Source organism: Hyaena hyaena, unplaced genomic scaffold (assembly GCF_003009895.1).
Source record: "Hyaena hyaena isolate Hyena2069 unplaced genomic scaffold, ASM300989v1 scaffold_804, whole genome shotgun sequence".
In the NCBI taxonomy this organism is placed as follows: domain Eukaryota; kingdom Metazoa; phylum Chordata; class Mammalia; order Carnivora; family Hyaenidae; genus Hyaena; species Hyaena hyaena.
In genome coordinates this window covers 20,407-41,745 of record NW_024081436.1, presented here as the reverse complement: position 1 = coordinate 41,745, position 21,339 = coordinate 20,407, and the positions used below count along the sequence as shown (strand labels likewise).

Sequence of the window (21,339 nt, the reverse complement as noted above, 5' to 3'; positions counted from 1 at the left end):
TAGTTTATCTCTTATGATTGGTAAAGGGAGCACATTTTTTCACATGTTTAAGTTTCACGTGTATTTCCTTTTCTGTGAATTCTCTGTATATATCTTTGACCAACTTTAAAAACTTGGTTGTTGATCTTTTATAAGTTAGTAAGAAACCATTAAATACCAGAAATATTTGCTGTGGTTATTATATGAGTTGCAACACTTTTTCCCTTGTTGAACACCAATGTTTTATTTTTTTGCCATGCAGATGTTTTTGTTTGGTTTGGTTTGGTTGTCATGTTTACCTGGATTTTAATAATAATTCAGAAATACTTTGTTCTTTCTAAGATTCTCAAGAAATTTTTCAATCTTATTTTCTACTAATTTTACATGGCACTCTTTACATTTAAATATTTGACCTATTTGTAATTTATCCTAGTATATGGATTTAGTTTTTCTTCCAAATGGCTACCCAGTTGTGCAACTCCATTTATTAAAAAGTCCATCTTTCCTGCACAGTTTAAAAATGCCACTTTTAATATGTACTAAACTTTCTTAATTATTTGAGCTGTTCTTAATGCTTTTTTCCCCTATTCCATTGGTCTGTCTATATTTTTTCTCCATTGGTCTTTATACAGTGTGCTGGTACACACTATTTAAGCTAAAATGTAAAATATATTTTAAGATCATGTAAGGTTAATTCCCTTTCATTGTTCTTCTTTTTTGGTTTTCTTGGCTATTCTTGTTTGTGTAATTTTTCATTTGAATTTAGAATTTACTAAATTTTGCTCACCTTCCTCCGGGAAAAAAAATCACTTGGTATTTTACTTGGATGTTAAATTCATAAATTAATGTAGGGAAAACCAACTGTTGGTTTCTTCCTGTCCATGAAGAACATGATAGAAGTTTTGAATATTTTTATAGTTTCCTTCATCTAGGTTTTACACTTTTATTGGTAAGCTTATTCCTAGACATGTTATCTTTTGTTTGGTGTTAAAAATGGCCCCTATTCTATGAGATCTTCTAACTAGAAGGTTATAGATTTCTTTACATTGATTTGTACCCCACTATCTTATTGATATATTCTGTTGTTCATGATAGATTTTTAGTTGAATCTTTTGCTTTTTTCACATATACAATCATATCATATGAAAACATTGATGATTTTATGTCTTTCAAATTTTTTTAACACTAGTTTTTTTTTCTGTAATTGTCTTAATATCTTTTATACAGTGTTAAATATTGGAAATAGAGGATATCTCTGTGTTTCTCTTGACTTTAGTGAAGATGATTCTGTTGTTAATCCTCATTAGGCATGACTATACTTTGTAACTGAGATAGGTGTCAATATTTTATTGAATTTTTAAAAGTCAGGAATGAATTTTATTAAATGACTTTTCAGCTTCTATGGAACCATTCATATTTCTGTTTTCCTTTATTTATTAGTACAGTTAGCCTTTGAACAACACTGTTTTGAACTGCATTGGTCTTTTTATACATGGTCTTCATATACATTTTTTTCAGTAAACATATTGGAAAATTTTTGAAGATTCATGACAATTTGAAAAAAGTAGGTGAATTGTGTATCTTAAAATACTGAAAAAAATAATAAAAAGCTAGGTATTATTTTAAAAATACAGCATATAATACATATAACATGCAAAATATGTATCTATCAACTGTTTATGTTGCCATTAGGCTCTGGTCAACAGTAGTCTATTAGTAGTTAAGCTTTGGAGAAGTCAAACTTTATATACACATTTTAGACTGTATGGGGGAATCAGTACCCCATCTCCTATGTTGTTTAAGGGTTAACCGTATAATTAATCATATTAATGTATTACTTAATATAAACCATCCTGCATACCTTAAGTAAGCCCTTCTTGGTCATGATATATTATTTAATGTGCTTATGTATTTTAGGATTTTTATATTAATACCTGCAAGACTGCCATTCCTTTTGTTATGGGAAATCATTGTTGGATTTTGTTATTCTTGTTGTGCTTCTTACATAAAAAGTAATTGGAAGTTTCTTCCTCTGCCATGATCTATAACAGGGACAGTTCATCTTTTTCTGTAAGAGCCAGATAGTAAATATGTTAGCCTCTGATAGGCTATTTGGTCTGTGATGCAGCTATTCAACTCTGCCCAAGTATTGCAAAAGCAGCCATAGATGATACATAAACAAATGAGTGTGACTGTTTCAGTACAACTGTATCTATAAAAACAGGAGATGGGTTTGGACTTGGGCAAAAAAGCAACATATGCAAAAGCAACATATGCTATGCTTATCATAGCAAATAATTTGAAATAGTCTAAATAATCAATAATAAGAAAATGGCTAAAAATACTGTGTTCCTGTTTACTACACAGCATATGCAGCACTTAAAAAAATACGATTTGGGAAAAAAATGTTAGTTTCATTTCTATCGCCATTCAACAAGACAATATCAGATTTATTAAAGACCTAAATGTCAAAAAACAGTAAGTAGGCAGCCTAATAATTAATATCCAGAATTCTTAAAGAATTCACACTAATTAATAAGAAAAATACAAAAGTCCAAAAGAAAAAAATGGGGAAATAATATGAATGTATTGTACTCAAGGGAGGAAACCACATTATATGGTTAGTAAATGCAGTTGTATGATACTTAATGGATTATCAGCAGTCAATACTATTGAGAGAAAAAGACATCAGACTCCTGAGTTCTTTGACTAACTTTACTCAGTGGAGAACTATGGATGTATGAATATTGGATACTTGTTATTCCTCAGAGGAGAGAAATAAATAAAATGCAGGCCAAGAGATCAGATGTGTTTCCAGTGAAAGTTTTTCCATAAAATAACATGAAGCCAGGATGAAGGGAAGCAATAGCATCAAATATTGGTGAGGGGTTATGAATTAGGTGCTTTGATATGCTATGAATATGAATATGAATTGGGAGAGACAATTTGGAGATCCATTTCTCAGTTTTGTTAGTTTAAAATGTGCATTTCATGGGGCGCCTGGGTAGCTCAGTTGGTTGAGCATCGACTTCAGCTCAGGGCACGATCTCTCAGTTCGTGGGTTTGAGCCCCACGTCAGGCTCTATGCTGACAGCTCAGAGCCTGGAGCCTGATTCGGATTCTGTCTCTCCCTCTCTCTCTGCCCCTCCCCCACTCGTGCTCTGTCTCTCTCTGTCTCAAATAATCTATAAAAAAATTTTTTTTAAATAAATAAAATGTGCATTTCATATAAAATACATCCTTTCTTTTTGGTATCTACTCTAAGATTACTCACACATGAGTACAAGGAGGCATATGCAAGAATGTTTATTGTGGGAAAGTCAACAAGTCATTTGAAAGAGTCTAAATAATCAATAAGGAAGTTGCTAAAAATAAAGAAGTTTCTGTATTCTACATTTAGTATACAGTACTTTAAAGACTAAGATGTAACGTCCTGTATTAATATGGAAATATGCCCCAAATATCAAATGATTAATAAAATAAAATAGTGTTCAATAAAAAACCATTTCTTTATATTAACACTATATTATTTTTATGTAAATTTAAAGGAAAAGTATGGTAAGAATATACCAAACTAATAACAATAAAGTCAACTAGGATTTAAGCAGTTAGGGGAATTTTAAAAGGAACAATACTTTTTTTTCTTTTTTTTGGTTGAAGTAAAATTCATATAACATAAAATTACCATTTTAGCCATTTTAAAGTGTATAATTCAATAGTATTTAGTACATTCACAGTATTGTGCGCCATAACCACTATGTGGTTCCGGAACGTTTTCATCCCCAAAAGGAAACCCTTACACACCTGTTAAGCAGCCGCTTTCAATTTTCACCTTTCCTCAGCCTTTGACAACCACTAATCTCCCTTCTGTCTATGGATTTGCCTGTTCTGGATATTTCACATAGAATCATTCAGTATGTGGCTTTTTGTATTTGGCTTCTTTCACTTAACCATAGATATTTTCAAAATATTTTTTTTATAGGATATACACTTCTTCATTCCTTTTTATGGTAGAAAAGTCCGTTATATGGACTATACCATATATTTTTATCCATTCAGCAATTGTGGGTCATTTCCAGGATTGTTGCTACCTTTTGACAGTTGTAAATAGTGCTTTTATTAATATTTTTATACAAACTTTTGTTTACACACACATTTTCTTTTGACTATATATGGCTAGGAGTAGAATTGCTGCAGCATATGATAATTCTGTTTAACTTTCTGAGGAACCAATGAATATTACATTTTGAATGAAGAACACTGTTACTTGTGTAATTAGACAAATAAAAACTGAAAACCAAAAATTAGAAAAATTTTCAAAATTTAAAACTGAAAAAGTAAAAAAATTATTTAAATTTGAGGTGGATTAAAAAGAATTAAGGAAACAAAAACTGCCTGTAAGCCAAACTTTCAGACATAAGTTACTGGTGCCTTTGTTTTTTGTTGTTGCTTTTATTGAAATATAGTTGACACAGAATGTTAACATTAGTTTCATGTATATGACACAGTGATTGACAACTCTGTGGGTTATACTGTGTTATCACAAGTATAGCTACTATCTGTCACCATACAACAGTGTAATAATACTACTGACTATATTCCTTGTGTCTCTATTCTGGGACTTTATCCCATGATGTATTCCATAATTAGAACGCTGGACCTCCCACTACCTCTCACCCCTTTTGCCCATTTTCTCACCTCCCTTCCCTCTGGTAACTACCAGTTTATCCTCTGTATTTATAGGTCCGTTCCTGCTTTATGTTTCCTTCATCTTTTACTCATTTGTGTTTATTTTAGATTCCACATATAAGTGAAATCATATGGTACTTGTCTTTTTCTCTCTTACTTATTTCACTGAGCATAAATACCCTCCATGTCTATCTGTGTTACTGCAGGTGGCAAGATCTCACTCCTTTTGGTGGCTGAGTAGTTGTCTAGTGTGTGTGTGTGTGTGTGTGTGTGTGTGTGTGTGTGTGTGTACGTGTACACATTCATCTGTCAAAGGACCCTTGGATTGCTTCCAAATCTTGGCTATTTTTAATAATGCTACAGTAAACATAGGGGTACATAGATCTTTTTGAATTAGTGTTTTTGTTTTCTTTGGATAAATGCTCAGTAGTAGAATTACTGGATTGTATGATATTTCTATTTTTAATTTTTGGAGAAATCTCCATACCGTTTTTCATAGTGGCTGTACCATTTACATCCTTACCCACAGTGCACAAGGATTCCTTTTTTTTCATATCCTTACCACCACTTACTTCTTTTTGATAATAGCCACTGTAACAGATATGAGATAATATATTTTTGGGGGTGGTTACCAGTTCATATTTATTGAAATTATTCCTTTTTTCCCATTTTTACTGAGAAATAATTGACCTGTTTCACTGTATAAGTTTAATGCATACAGCATGATGGTTTGATTTGTATATATTTTAAAATGATTACAGTAGGTGCAGCTAACTTCTGTCTTTGTTATGAGATGTTATCTTATTTGGTTTTGATTTGCCCTTCCCTGATGGTTAGTGATGTTGAACATCTTTTTCTGGGTTTATTTCAAATATTTGGACTGTATTATTCCAGTCTTTAAATTTTTGTTAAAAAATACATGAATTTAATTCCAAGCTGTATTGAAATAAAAATTGTTAGTTCTTCTTTACCTTTTTCCCCTCAATTCACTGCCTTCAAGGATTAAAACATTTCTTTGCAGATCATTCTATTTTTTTGTACTGTGCTACACACCATTTTTTGAAACCTAACACCATTTAGTACTAACCAATCTGCAGATTGCTGTGCTTATTTTATAATATATTAACTATTATTCTTTATAGCATTGCACATAGATTTCTGTTTCTTTTTTTAATAGCTATATGATATTTTATAGTATTAGTATATCATGATTATTTTATATTCTCCGCTATTAAGGGGCATTTTGATTGCTTAAAGTAGTGGTTCTTAGACATTAGCAAGTATTAGAATTATTTTGGTATTTATTAAAATAAATTGATTGGCCTTATCCCCCACAGTTTTTATTTATAGGTCCAGGCTAAGCCCTGAGAATTTGTATTTTGAACACGTTTCTGTGCGTTCCTAATGTCTAGAGGCCACATTTTGGGAACCACAGTTACAAGAAGTGGTGAGGCTGGCTTTTGTGACTGATTGTGATTGGTGAAGGTTTTAATATGGTAAAAATACAGTGTGCTTATGAGAAAGAAATATGTATATCTGCACACACGTGAGGAAAATATTTGGAAGAGGGATCACAGAATGCTGCTGAACTTGTACTCTTTTTTTTTAATTTAAGAGTGCTTTTATTTCTAGTAAATTCTATTTCCACTGATGTATCCATCTGGGCAGGTTGGAAGATAGGATTATTGTTCAGCAAAATGAAGTTACTGAAGATGGAATCCCAAGGAATGTGGACGACCTTAGTGAAGTTGATATAAGTAAGCCTCACTGTACTAGACTAAATACTTTCTGGAAGGTTGTTAACATGAATCTGTTTTATTTGGACAACGTATTAATAGAGAACATTTCTTGTCAATCACCACATTCATTTAAAAAATGTACTAGTCCTAGAGCAATGGGTTCTTAGTAATAAGCCTGGGTTGTTTGGCAACGTGGGCAATAAAACTTTTTGGCCAAGGGGCACCTGGGTGGCTCAGTTGCTTAAACATCCAACTTTGACTCAGGTAACGATCTCATCACTTGTGGGTTCGAGCCCCGCGTCTGGTTCTTTGCTGATGACAGCTCAGAACCTGGAAACTGCTTTGGATTTTGTGTGTCTCTCTCTCTGCCCCATGACTGTTCATGCTCTGTCTCTGTCTCAAAAATGAGCAAACATTAAAAAAAACAAAAACTTTTTGGCCACTTATTTTATTGAATGTTCGAAACAAAAAGAATTGCTTGCTAAAATTAAGCTGGTCTACTAAGAACATTAAGTAAATTGTCTTTTTGTTTATAATAGTATTCATTAAAATATGAGAAATACAATTTTTCCTATCTAACCTATAGGGACAAGGATAAACGAGCTAAATATGAGTGTCTAAGCAGTGTGTTTTCACATTTCCTTAAATGTGTGTCTACATATTTTGCATTTGATGGAACTATATAGCAAATTAATCCACTTTCTGAAAATAAAAGCTTATATCCTGTCAAAGATTATTTATAAAGCTATAGAATCATCTATATACTTTGTTTTTGTTTTCCTGACAGACATGCAGGGGTTTTTTTGCTAGAATCCATGTTAAAATACTGTGCTTTATTCAATATCATGTAAAACTATTTAAGTACAGTATAGACTTATCACAGAATCTTTCCTTTATACCACAGGACCTGAAATAAATGATTCTCAGCACTCCAAATGTGATGTAGATAAGTCTGTGCAACCAGAACCAGTTTTTCAAAGAGTGGTTCTTTCAAAACACTTGAATGTCGTCTCTCAAATTCAGTCAATTCTGTGTTCACCAGAAGAATCCTTTCCACTTCGATCTCGCTCTGATTCACCACCAAAAAATAAAAACAAGAGTTCCTTGCTGATTGGACTTTCAACTGGTCTATTTGATGCAAACAACCCAAAGGCAAGTGTGCATCTCAAACGGAAATATCTTTTTTAATAACATTTCTTATTTGTTTTTCTTTAATAAACCATAATATTGAGTTTTAATCTCTTAAGCACACACACACGACAGAAAGCCTCCATCTTCTCTTCTGGGATTCTAAAAAGAAACTGCCATTGAGAGTACAGCTAGAACAAAACCTATTTCATTGGCTCCCTGTTCAGGATTCTTTTTATAGGGTCTACTTTTATTTAAGCAGAAGATCTCTTTACACTATCTCCCTTCCTCACTACTCAACCCAACCTCCATTTTTAGTCTGAGACTAAACTTAAGCAATATATCCTTTTTTCTTAAAGTTTATTTATTTATTTTGAGAGAGAGAGAGTAAGTACACACATGGGGGAGGGGAAGAGAGAGAGGAAAAGAGAGAACCCTGAGCATGCTCTACGCTGTCAATCCAGAGCCCAACTTGCGGCTGGATAGTGAGATCATGACCTGAGCCATAATCAAGAGTTGATATTTAACCGACTGAGCCATCCAGGCACCCCAAGCATTATATCTTAAATGGACAGAAGTGCTGTTTGCCTAATTTGTATGTCGAAAGACTAAGAGATAAGATACTCAAATGTACTTTCTGGCAAAAGATTTCCAAACCTCTTATCTTTTCTCACTTGCTATTTTTGAAATTATGTAACCAATTTTTTCTTACTTTGAAATTACAGTATTACCTCTATAGAACATTTTAAAATATAAAGGAATCACGTATTTTGTTATGTTACATTTTATATGTATAATTTTTACATATATGAAACTTTTTGCCAAAATGGATTATTATGCATATTTTTATAACCTGCTTTTCTGTTTAACATGTATTATAAAATTATTATAAATGTTACTATTAAAAACTATATTATTATAGGGGCGCCTGGGTGGCTTAGTCAGTTAAGCGTCCAACTTTCGCTTAGGTCATGATTTCGCGGTTCGTGGGTTTGAGCCCTGCATCGGGCTCTGTGCTGACTGCCAGCTCAGAGCCTGGAGCCTGTTTCGGATTCTGTGACTCCCTCTCTCTATGACCCTCTCCTGCTCATGCTGTCTCTCTCTCTCTCTCCTAGAAATTTTAAAAAACATTAAAAAATTTAAAAAAAAACTATATTATTATAAAAATAGCAATTTGTCATGGGCACCTGGATTGCTCAGCCTGTTGAGTGACCAACCCTCGATTTTGGCTCAGGTCATGATCTCAAGGTCCGTGAGATTGAGCTCTGTGTTGGGCTCTGCACTGACAGCACAAAGCCTGGTTGGGATTCTGCCTTTTCCTCTCTCTCTCTCTCTGTCCCTTAACCACTCATGTGTGCTCTCTCTCTCTTTCTCAAAATAAATAAATAAGCATTTTTTAAAAATAGCATTTTGTCATATTGTCAAATAATCTCTCACATCATCTTTCATGACCATAAATTCCATTGTGCTGCTATGCTATATATTATTGTTTTAACTAATCTATTTTTATTGTTGGGCCTTAACCACTTACACATGTATCTTTGACCATAGCCACAGTTATTTTCATAAAATAAATCTCTGTAAGTAGAGTTCAAAAAGTCGTACATTGCCTGATTTCCCTTTAAGAAATAGCTTATAATGAGGGCACCTGGGTGGTTCAGTCGGTTAAGCCTCTGACTTTGGCTCAGGTCATGATCTCACGGTTCATGAGTCTGAGCCCCACATTGGGCTCTGTGCTGCCAGCGCGGAGCCTGCTTGGGATCCTCTCTCTTTCTGCCCCTCTGCTACTTGTACACATGCTTTCTGTCGTGCTCTCTCTCTCGCTCTCTCTCTCAAAAATAAAATAAACATTAAAAAGAATAGCTCATAATGTCTCAGTAGTCTGTGAGAGTCTGTACTCCAAATAGCACCAATTGTTATCATTCACTTAATATTTAATGAATGAGTGATGGTGTTTTAAAAATTTTGTGTTTCTGTGTTTTCCATTGATGTTGGACACTTTTTATATATTTAAGTGTATATAGGAATGAATTACCTGAATTCTTTTATCCTTGGCTGTTTTTTAAATATGTCATTTTGATTTTCAATATTTTCAATTTCGTTTTCCAGTTGGATATGTTTTTATTTTGTGGAATGTTGTCTTAATCTTATTTTAAATGTAGAGATTGCTAAATTCTCTTACTTGTCTAATAGCAGTCAAACTTTCAAAGATATAAACTATCAAAGCAAGTTTATGATCTTTAGAGTTAGAGAGTAAGGCCTACTTATGGAACAGAGAAGGATTATCATATAATTCATACACTTTCCTTTGTAGTAAAGGTGTATAGCTAACTATCTTTAGCCTAGAGATTTTTAATAACTTATTCTGTGTATAAAGTTAACATTCCTGGAGAGCCAGTCGATTAAGCATCCAACTCTTGCATATGACTCTGAGCATCTGGCTCAGGTCACTGTCTCATGGTTTGTAGTTTCAGGCCCCACGTCGTGCTGTGTGCTGACAGTGCAGAACTTGCTTGGGATACTCTCTCTCCTTATCTCTCTGCCCCTCACCCAGCTCACATGCTCTGTCTCTCTCTCAAAATATATAAATAAACTTAAAAAAATAAGTTAACATTCCTTGCATAATACGTTTTATTGTTTGATTTTCTTCCATGACCTTAGCTCAGCCTTAGTAGTTCTGTAGCAGCACTTGCTTGGGAAGTAAGCACAGCAAAACAGATTTCGTGTAGGGGAATGACTGTGAGAGGAAGGGCAAGAAAGAACCCTAGAAAGTCCAAGCAGTTTGTAGCCATTTAAAGCAAGGACAGAAGACCATACCTCCCTAACCCTTAAATCTTTGATGTCACAAGAGTTCACCACTGGGCCAAAATAGTAAATACTTGATGTTCATAATGGTGACCTTGAAATGTGAAGAAAAGGTAAAATTTATTTTTAAGCATTTAGATAATCTGTGTACTAAGTGGAATAATTTGAGCTCTTAACAAAGATTTTTGTTAAAAGTCTTTTTTAAAAATGTTAAGCTATGCTACTTATTTTTTTTTTTAATGTTTATTTTTGAGAGAGAAAGAGCAAGTGTGTACAAGCAGGCGAGAGGCAGAGAGAATCCCAGGCAGGCTCCACAGTCAGCAAGGAGCCTGATGCAGGGTTCAGTCTGATGATCACGAGATCATGACCTGAGATCATGAAGATCGAGATGAATGCTTAACCAACTGAGCCACCCAGACAACCCCCTTTTTTTTTTTCTTTTATTAAAGGAAATCCTCCTTGTACTTTGAATTCTAACGTCTCTCACCTTCTTAAGGATTAACTCTCTTACTTTGGTCACTCTTGTATCATCAACTTTTTCCTCTATAGTAGATCGTTTCCTCAGCATACTTATTTAGTAAGTCCATCGTAATTAGCAAACTTCTTTTGATAACATGTCCTTCTCCAGCCACCACCTCTTTTCTCTGTTCCCTTTTACAACCAGACATCTTCAATATGTTGTATCTTTGCAGTCTTCGCTTCCAAATATATTCCAATATGATTTTCATCCCACTCCTCCACTAAGACTGCTCTTGTCAAATCAATTACTAGTATATTGCCAAATTCCCCATATCTTTTCCTCTTACCTTTCTTGACTTTTTTCTCTAACAGAGAAAGTGATATACTTTCATTTTCATATCATGAAGTGATATACACTTCATTTTTAAAATCATTTTTATATCTTGGCTTCCTTTATATCATATTTTCCTCTGCACTCATGAGTCACCCTTTAGTTTCCTTTACTGGTGGCTTCTCCTCTAACAGATCTCTGTAAAACAGTGTGTATTCTATCATCATGTGAAATGTTTTGTGTCATGAATTAAGTCAAATTGGTTGTTAGTGTTGTTCAAGTCTTCTTTATTTTTATTATTTTTTTCTATTTTGTCTAGTTACATCATTTGATGAGAAAAAATGGAAAAAACTATACTTAGATAATTATCTGTCTTTTCATTTGTGTCTATTTTTGTTCCATGTGTTTTGAAACTTTGATATTGAGTGAATAAAAATTTAGTATTGCTGTCTTCTGAATGAATTGATAGGTTTATTATGAAGTGTCCCTTTTTGTTTGATAGTGGTGTTCATCTTCTGTGTCCTTACTAATTGCCTTTCTACTTATCTATCAATTACTGAGAAAAAAGTATTAAAATTTCCAGTCAATTGAATGCAAGTTAATAATCTTTATATAGTCTTGATAAATTGACCTCTTTAATCATTATGAAATGACTCTTTACTCTTGGTCATATCACTTTCTTCTGAAATCTGTTTTGTCCAGTTTTAATATAGCCATTCCAGCCTTCTGATGATAGTGTCTATGAGGTACATATATTTTACACCCTTTACTTTTAATCACACTGATTTTATATGGAAAGTGGATTTTTTGTACCTCTCATCTTGTCAAGTCTTGCTTCTTAACCAGCCTGACAATCTCTTTTATTTAAAGTGATCAGACAATTTACTTTTTATGTAATTTTTATATATTATTGATAATGATTAAGTTTAAACCTACCATTTTGCTATTTGTTTTCTATTTGTCTTATCACTTTTTCTGCTCCTATTTACTTTTATTTTCCCTTCTTTTGGAATGAGTATTTTTAGCATTTTATTTAATCTCTACTATTTGCATATAAAATTAGACTTTTTCAAAAATTTAATTGTAATTCTCAATTTTCAAGATACAGTTGTAGCTTTTTACAATCTTCCTTTAATATACCACTTAACATATAACATAAGAACAGTATTGGAGCGCCCAGATGGCTCCATCAGTTGAGCGACCGACTTCAGCTCAGGTCATGATCTCATGGTCTGTGGGTTCAAGCCCTGCGTTGGGGCTCTGTGCTGACAGCTCAGAGCCTGGAGCCTGCCTCAGATTCTGTGTCTCCCTCTCTCTCTTCTCCTCCCCTCTCTTGTGTTCTATCAAAAATAAATAAACATTAAAAATTTTTTAACAAGAACAGTATTTATTTAGCATATTTAACAGTGTACTTCCCTTTCCACTCTCTTGTCTTTTGGCATTGTTGTCATATATATTATGTCCATATGTTATAAACACCACAATAAATTTTTATCATTGTTGCTTTAAACATTCAGTTATCTTTTACAGAAAGTAAAAGTTGAGAGTCTTTATATATTTACCATTTCGGACATTCTTCATTACTTTGTGTAGAATTCAGGTTTCTATCTGGTATTACTTCTGCCACTTTTAAGAACCCCTTTAACGTTCTTGTCCAGCCCGGTTGGTGATGAATTTTTTTTCAGCTTTTGTTTATTTAAAAACCTTTTTATTTCACTTTCATTTTGAAAAAGCATTTCTACTAGGTCTAGAATTGTATTTATTGTCTTCTGGGTTGTATTCTTTCTGACAACGACAGTGTAAATGCAGCTTTCTTAAGGTAGTTATAATAGAGTGACTTGATTTATCGGGTAAGGTATGTTTGTATAGTTCAAAATGAAATCATCTCAAGATGTGATCTTCTCATGATATCACTTATATGAGAACACAATCTAGGTTACCAAATAAAATAATTATTTGTCCTTACCTTTAGACCTCCCTCACTTTAGAGGATGATGAATACAGGATGGAGAGAAACCAGATGTGTTCCACTGATAGTTTTTTCATCTGGGGAGTGGAGTGGAAAACTGATCTCTATAAAAAACTTGAAAATTTCTTTACTTGTTATAGCAAGTGCAGAGTTGGGGGAAATATTAATGTATAATTCGTCAATAGCATATGTGTCTTAAATGTCTTGTTTTAATTTGCTAAAATAGCAATTCTTAGATAATGTCTATAATTTTTGCCTTTGCTAAATGTTAATTTTTTAATGTTTTAGAACCACTTTTCACTTGGTTTATGGGTTGAAGTGAGGATATATTTGTAGAAGTTATTTTTAGGGCTACAAAACAGTTTAATTGTAGTAAGCAGAAGCTAAATAAATATGTTCATTATAATCCATTTTGTACTATAACCAGAATATTGCTAATTCATAATTTTATTTTAAAAATACTAGAGATGAAACTGTGACTTGACGAATTCTTTTAAGTAGAATTTCATGTGAAGTTATTAATACATTTAGTACTTAATTTATTCACTGTCTTATGTGGTTCTCTTAATTTTTGAGAAGAAAGGAACTTAACCAACAACAAAAACATCTAAAAAACCTGTCAAAGAAGACTGTGAACATAAAGGGTTTTCAGTGTAGGACAAATAAGCTGTTGGATTGAGGGTACATAGACTTATTCCAAAAGCAAAGTTGCAAATTACATACATTTTGAAATTTCTTTCTAACTGTATTATTTTACATTAAGTTAGGAAAATTTTTAATGTTTATTTTTGAAAGAGAGACAGCGTGATTGGGGGAGGGGCAGAGAAAGAGGGAGACAGAGAATCCAAGACAGGCTCCAGGCTTTGAGCTGTCAGCACAGAGAGAGCCCAGCGCAGGGCTTGAACCTATGAACCAGGAGATCTTGACCTGAGCTGAAGTCAGACGCTTAACCAGTTGAGCCACCCAAGCTACCATGTTGGGAAAATTACTTTAACTAGTGAAAGGAATAAACTAGAATTGGGGTTATTTTACCAGAGTTAAAATTTATCTCAACCTAAAAAATATTGCATCTTTATGTAGAGTGCCTTGAATTTGGGTATATAATGCATATATGCTGTTTATTCTTATTGATTAGTATCTGTCCAGAGAAACTGTTACCATATGCATATTTTGCGTACTGCTCGTTTATAATATACATGGTTCAAACCATTAAAATGATAAGGAATTCAGGCATAAATTCTGCTGACATTGGGAGATTCAGAAAAAAATATTTTCAGTACCATTATTAAGTGCTCTGACAAGCAATGTATCTTCACAGTCTTGTAGTTCATAACCATTTTTTTCAAGTGCTGTAATATGTAAATTATGTTCAAATAATGGAAATCTATCCTTTTTTCTCAAAAACAGATTGTACCCATAAAATTGGCAAAGTATATAAATTTTCATTAATATGCTAAACATTGTATTTTCTTCACAGTTTCCAATCTGGTGTAGGATTCTTACCAGGGCTTTAGGAGTTCTATTTCAAATCTCACAGATTCCTTTAGGTTTATAACCCAATTAACCCAATTCTGAGACTTTAGATAGATAGAGAGAGAGATAGAGAGAGATAGATAATTTGTTTCATTGTTCTACCCATCACATTCTAACTGCTGATAGGTTGGTGGACAGAGGCTATTTCTATTATTCCTGGTCTTATCCAAACAAATTCAAATTTTAAACACTTCAGCTGTGCATGAAGTGTTTTCTTAAGTCAGTTTCTGCTCATCTGATTTCACATGATTCTCATTATGAAAATCAAGTACCTGTCTTTTCAGCCTTGTCTTCATGTAGGAAAGGCTCCATTTACAGTCCTTGTTCAGGCAAGTGATATTAGGCTTTTTTTTTTCTCCCCAATATGAAGTCCTTATTTAACCAGTGTGGCCTAGCCAGCAGCTCCTAGGATAAATGATACGAAGGGCCACCATTTATGTGTGATGGTGCTTTGCCAAGCTTCAGAGTAACTCAGTCCAGGATTTGGGAAAGATATATGGGGAGAATTGGCCATAGGAAAGTGTGAGAGGAAGACTTAGCAGAGATACAGTAAAAGAGGGACAATACAGGCCCTGAATGAGCAGTTCTGACAGATTTCTAATTCCATTCCCTGGGCATCTCCAACTAAACCCTTCTCCCTGCCTTTTAATGATGACTTATGAATCCCTTTATGTCGAAACCCAGGCATAACTTGAAAGTTTAGTTTCCTCGCTGAAAAACTACAGAGCTGAAATTCAAGAAAATTAGGTTCTAATCTTGGACAAGTCACCTTTAGAGCTTCTAGCTCTAAATATATGATATAAAATAAAAAATTAGTATTAGCTCTAACTTTCTAATTTTTTTATCTCATTTTTCTAATGATCTTACTTCTACTAAGAAATCTGTTAACTTTTTTAGATGTTGAGGACATGCTCACTTCCAGATCTCTCAAAATTGTTCAGGACACTGATGGATGTTCCCACTGTAGGAGATGTTTGTCAAGACAATCTTGAAATAGATGAAATTGAAGATGAGCATATTAAAGAAGGACCTTCTGATTCTGAAGACATGTGAGCATGACATCATTAACATACTAGCACTAATAGAATTTTTGAGTTTATAGGAGTTCTAGAGATGTAACTCACCTAGACAGTTTTTATAAATGATCTGTAACTGATGTTTTCACTACTTACCTTTTTACAGCATTTTTAAAGTACAGTCATGCAAGTTTTGATATGTATATTTGCCTCTAAGTAATATTAATGATTTCCTCTCACTTTGAAGAATATAAGAAAATAGTTTCTATGTGTGCACTCTGTCTTATTCACTACTGAACATCTAGGACCTTGACTTGTCCATGGTACACATGTAATAAATATGGTTTAAGTGGATGAATATTAGCAGGATGATGACTATTTAATAGTTTAACACCACATGATACAAAGATTGCCGTGGAAAATTGTGAAGTATGTACTCTTCTACAGCTCCTCAGAGAAAAGACCAGAAAGCCTCTCTCTCTCTCTCCTGCCATGTGTGATTTCAAAACTATGGCAGTGAAGAGTTAGCAGGTAGACTAGTTGTTTTGTTTGCATATGTATGTTCACATACACTTCATTGCTTTCCCAAAATTCCTTTTTTCATGATTCATGGGGAATCTAGAATCCAGGAGGGAAATTTAACCAATACTTCTGAGAACTGTGGGAACTGATTAGCGCCTTAGAAAGTAATCCTTTTCCACCTTCTTTGAAACAAGTAAGCCCTCTCATGTTACTATCATGTTACTCTGCACTGTCAGTGCAGAGCCTCGATCTCAAAAACCATGATATCAGGATCTGAATAGAAACCAAGTCGGTTGCCCAACCAACTGAACTGAGCCATCCAGCTGTCCCTAAAATCACCAGTTTTTATCTGACTGCAAAAATAGCTTGTTTGTGGCTTGTGTTCTTTTAAGTACTAGTTGATGATAGAATTTTATTTTAAAATTTAAGTTAGAAACTTTTAATATTAATTTAAAATTTTGAAAACCAAGTTAAAAAAATAAAGTAAAAATTTGAAACCCAAGCTATTCTTAATATTAAGTTTTAGTCCATACCAGGAAATTTCACTTAATGTTTTCCTTGGAAAAAAAAAATTTTTGTTGTTGTTGTTCAAACTTCGCCCAAGGTCATATTATAAGAAAATCTAAAAAGTGAATTCAGGGCCACATTTAAAACTACATATAAGATAATTCTTTGAGCGCTTCTTTCAAAAAAGATGTTAGTCTTACACTCTTGTTATAATGGCAGGCTTAGCAGCCTCACTGACTTTTGATACCATCTGTGGAGGGCACCAATTCCTCCAGGCTGTCCACTGGAAGATTTAATCAACACATTAATGTTTAGTCATTGTTACAATGGTACATAGTGGATGTGCATGCTAGTTAGTCTTGTAATTAAATATTAAGTTAAATGCTACTAGTAGGATGATCCAAAAGATTAGACATACTCTCTTTCTCACTAAATAGATGCTATGCTTTTCTACACCTGCTACAAAGTGTAGAAGTTCATACACATGAATACAAAGTAAAGATATTTTTACATTAAAAGATTATTTTCTTTTACCATTAATGGAAGATTTATTTAAGATCTTGCATAATACCATATATATTTACTCTTCAGTAAATACTTGTTTATTTGATTGGAGTCTAAACTTAGAGAAAGGCCTTAATCAGCTTTTCTAATGGATGAAATCCTCAGGGGAGGTACATAATCTTTTTCAGAAGATTTCATACATCTAAAACCTCAATTAACTCTTAATATGCAGACTTTTCCCATTGCATGCCGCTTTAAAAGAAAGAGGCAAATCATAAGAGAAATAAAGTCAGTGAGTTCATTTTGGGGGTATTATAGAAGTAGTGAGATTTCAGTCCTTTCTGTACTATTGACTGTGTAGCCTTGACCAAAACATTTAAACACTTTGATTTCAGTTTTCATGTCTATAAAGTGAGTTACGTGTAGATAAAATTTTAGTAATAGAATAAAACTGCTTAATACACTAAGTTACTATATAAATGTAAGGTATTATTGGCCTAAATTAATTAATTCCAGCATCTTTAATTCTATGAAAATACAGTTAATATCCTGAGCAATGCCTTGGAAACAAGATAATCTAGTGAAGATTATTATGTTTAATATATTCTAATTATGCAGTAAAGTTCACTTGCTATGTATTTTAGAAATGTTTTCAAGAATAAGCATCTAAAGATAAGATTTCCAGTGGCTGTTTTTATTCACTAGATCATCCTATTACCCTGAATGTAAAATTCTCTTAAGTATTTCCATTTCTAAAAGTTCAAATGTCTAATGAATGTTTATATGAAAAGCCTATTCATATAGGATACTTCCATTATACATCCTCATGAAGATTTTGCTGACTTTTCAAAATTACATAGAAGAAACATATTTGAATATTATTTTTTTTGAAAGCAAGTGAAAAATTTCCTTAGCCTGGCCTTTTAAAAAAATAGTGAACCATTCTTTCAAAATTTAAGCAATGAATAATGTTGATAGTTTTATGATTCTCTTTTGGCACTCAGGGTCACATAAGTCATCTTCTGGCTTATGTATTCCAGAATATATTTTATGTGTTATATTTTATAATTGTATCAGTCCTCATTTACTTTGTTAAAAACTATGTAGGTTTTTTCAGATTTCTTTCTGTCCACTATTAAAACTTTTAAGTAGAAAGGAATACATGTAGATTGAATTGAAGAAAAATTTCAAAATCAGGTAACATTTTGGTAATGCTTAGTTTAATTTTTTAAAATTTCAGTGTATTTGAAGAAACGGACACAGATTTACAAGAGCTTCAGGCCTCTATGGAGCAGTTACTTAGGGAACAACCTGGAGAAGAATACAGTGAGGAGGAAGAATCCATCTTAAAAAACAGTGACATAGAGCAGACTGGAAATGGGACAGATGTAGCAGATGAGGATGACAATCCCAGCAGTGAAAGTGCCCTAAATGAAGAATGGCACTCAGGTACGTGGTCATGATTATGGGCCTCTCTTTTTTCAGTGCATACAACTATTTCAAGTAGAATATACTTTTCTGTTATCTGATATGAACCATTTCCAACTTTAAATAAAACTGAAGTATGCTTTTGTGTCTCTTTTATTCATTCCTTTTCTTCTCAAACAAATGTCCATATACATTTGTTCCTTTTCTTTCTCATTAAATTTTAGAAATTCGTTTTAAATCAGGGCACTTGGGTGGCTCAGTTGGTTAAGTGGCTGACTCTTAATCTCAGCTCAGGCGATGATCCCACGGGTTCGTGAGTGCGAGCCCCATATCAGGCTCTGTGCTGACAGTGCAGACCCTGCTTGGGATTCTGTCTCTTCCTCTCTCTGCCCCTTCCCAGCTTACACTCTATTGCTCTCTCTCAAAATAAATAAACTTAAAAAAAGAAATGTTTTTGAAGCATTTTTATTGTTTTCTTATCTTTCTTGAATTATTTTTCTAGTACTAAAGATAATAGCCTAATTTTCTTAGCACTGTATATTTTACAAAGAGCTTCTACATACAGTGGTTAACCAGCAGAGTTAATACTAAAAGCAATTTTTAAAACCTTGACATTTTTCTTTTAACTGTTCTTTGTTCATAGCATTACCCCCAAGATACATAGAAAATCTGTATAATTAAGAACTATATTTTTATTTGAGAAGAGCTAATGTGAAAAGGAACAGTTCTTCAGTAATTTTGTCTTTTACTAGAATATTTCCAAGTGTCTTGCACATGTACATGACATAAAACATAGATGACGTTTATATTTTCTAAGTGCTATACTAAAGTTTTATGATATGTAACATAAATCATCTGCCTCCTGCATGCTTTTTCATGTTTGGGCCCATATTTAATGTCAACTTTTTAAAAATGGTAGTTAGGGTAGGTTGCCTCAGCACAGAACATATGGGTATGCTGTTTTTATTTTTTACTCAGTTAGAATGGTTTTATTCTAGTTTACTGTTTATGTCTATAAAAGATTCCCAAAGTAACATTTTTTTTTTAAGTTTATTTATTTTTGAGAGAGAGAGAAAGAGCATGTGTATGTGCACACAAGCAGGAGAGGGGCAAAGAGAGAAGGAGAGAAGGAATCTCCAGCAGTCTCCACACCATCAGCACAGAGCCCAATGCAGGGCTCCGGGCAGGGCTCAGTCTCACCAACCGTGAGATCATGACCTGAGTCAAGATCATGAGTTGGACTCAACTGACTGAGCCATCCAGGTGCCCCAACCCAAAGTAACATTCTTGTTAAGAGAATATATGCACTGATTTCCTATATAAATGGAAATAATTATATGACAAAAACTTTATATTGAAAATACAAGTAGTCTGTATCAGTGACATCACTTGTCAATTTAGTCTGTTAGGTCTATTTTACTCTATTAGGGTAAGAATTCTTTTATTCATTCTTTTTAGTTGTAAAATATCTTCTTTTTATTTCTGCATTTTAGATAACAGTGATGGCGAGATTACTAGTGAATGTGAATATGATAGCGTCTTTAACCATTTAGAGGAACTGAGACTTCACCTGGAACAGGAAATAGGCTTTGAAAAATTCTTTCAGGTTTATGAGAAAATAAAGGTAAGTAAAATGTCAGTTAAAACATTTAGCTTTGGATCACCTGGCTGGCTCAGCATCAGGGTCATGAGTGCAAGCCCCAGGCTAGGCATGAAACCTAGTTAGAAAAAAAAATTTAACTTTGAAATATGCTCTTTTTATTTTATTTTTTTTAATGTTTTTTATTTATTTCTAGGAGAGAGAGAGGGAGACAGCATGAGCAGGGGAGGGTCAGAGAGAGAGGAGTCACAGACTGAAACAGGCTCCAGGCTCTGAGCTGGCAGTCAGCACAGAGCCCGACGCAGGGCTCGAACCCACGAACTGCGAGATCATGACCTAAGCAAAAGTCGGACGCTTAACCGACTAAGCTACCCAGGCGCCCCAGAAATATGCTCTTTTTAGATTACTAGTGAAATGTTAGTGATATTTTTAGGTCAGTAAATTTATAATAAATTTATAGGTCAATAAATGTATTACAAGTGATAATTATAATTATAAATAATTATAAAAGTCTCCAATTATAGACAGTTAATATTCAAATATTAATTTATATTTGGAAATTCGGTATAGGCGATTCATGAAGATGAAGATGAAAATATTGAGATTTGTTCAACAATAGTTCAGAATATTTTAGGAAGTGAACATGAACATCTTTATGCCAAGATTCTTCATTTAGTCATGGCAGATGGAGCCTATCAAGAAGGTAAGATTTCCTCAGTCTTTATATTTTAAATAAATGTGCAAAAAAGAGATGACAAGTATAAATTGCTGAGTTTTAATCACATGCATTTTGGTGAAATCCATATTGGAATCATATCCAGTACTTATGAGCAATTATAAGATGCTCATGTCACATACTTTTACTGATTCTATCGTATTTTCATTGACTTGTCCCATACTTTTACTGATTCTGTCATATTTTCATTGATTTAAGTCCTTTAGGTCCGTATCTGTACTTAATTTATAAGTAACATTTGAATAAGATGTTTTAAAATCTGTCCTTATTGGACAGTTCTAGAAATTAGAATGCTTTAGTAAAGTTTTAGACATACATGCTTCAGCAATATGTACAGTTTCTCCTAAGTAATATGAAATGTAATTTCTTCTATTCACAGTAAGTAGAGTTCATT

The 21,339-nt window shown here is 33.3% G+C and overlaps 1 protein-coding gene across 1 annotated transcript in view; it reads left to right on the top strand.

The window, feature by feature from the left end:
- NEK1 (NIMA related kinase 1) overlaps window positions 1–20,941 on the top strand; it is a 200,676-nt gene extending 179,735 nt beyond the window's left edge. Inside the window, exons 30-35 of the mRNA XM_039219207.1 lie at window positions 6,337–6,425; window positions 7,312–7,559; window positions 15,530–15,681; window positions 18,422–18,630; window positions 20,103–20,233; window positions 20,780–20,941. Of these exons, the coding sequence (XP_039075138.1) occupies window positions 6,337–6,425; window positions 7,312–7,559; window positions 15,530–15,681; window positions 18,422–18,630; window positions 20,103–20,233; window positions 20,780–20,941 (991 nt within the window). The remainder of the gene's footprint in view (window positions 1–6,336; window positions 6,426–7,311; window positions 7,560–15,529; window positions 15,682–18,421; window positions 18,631–20,102; window positions 20,234–20,779) is intronic.
- The last annotated feature ends 398 nt before the right edge of the window (window positions 20,942–21,339 follow it).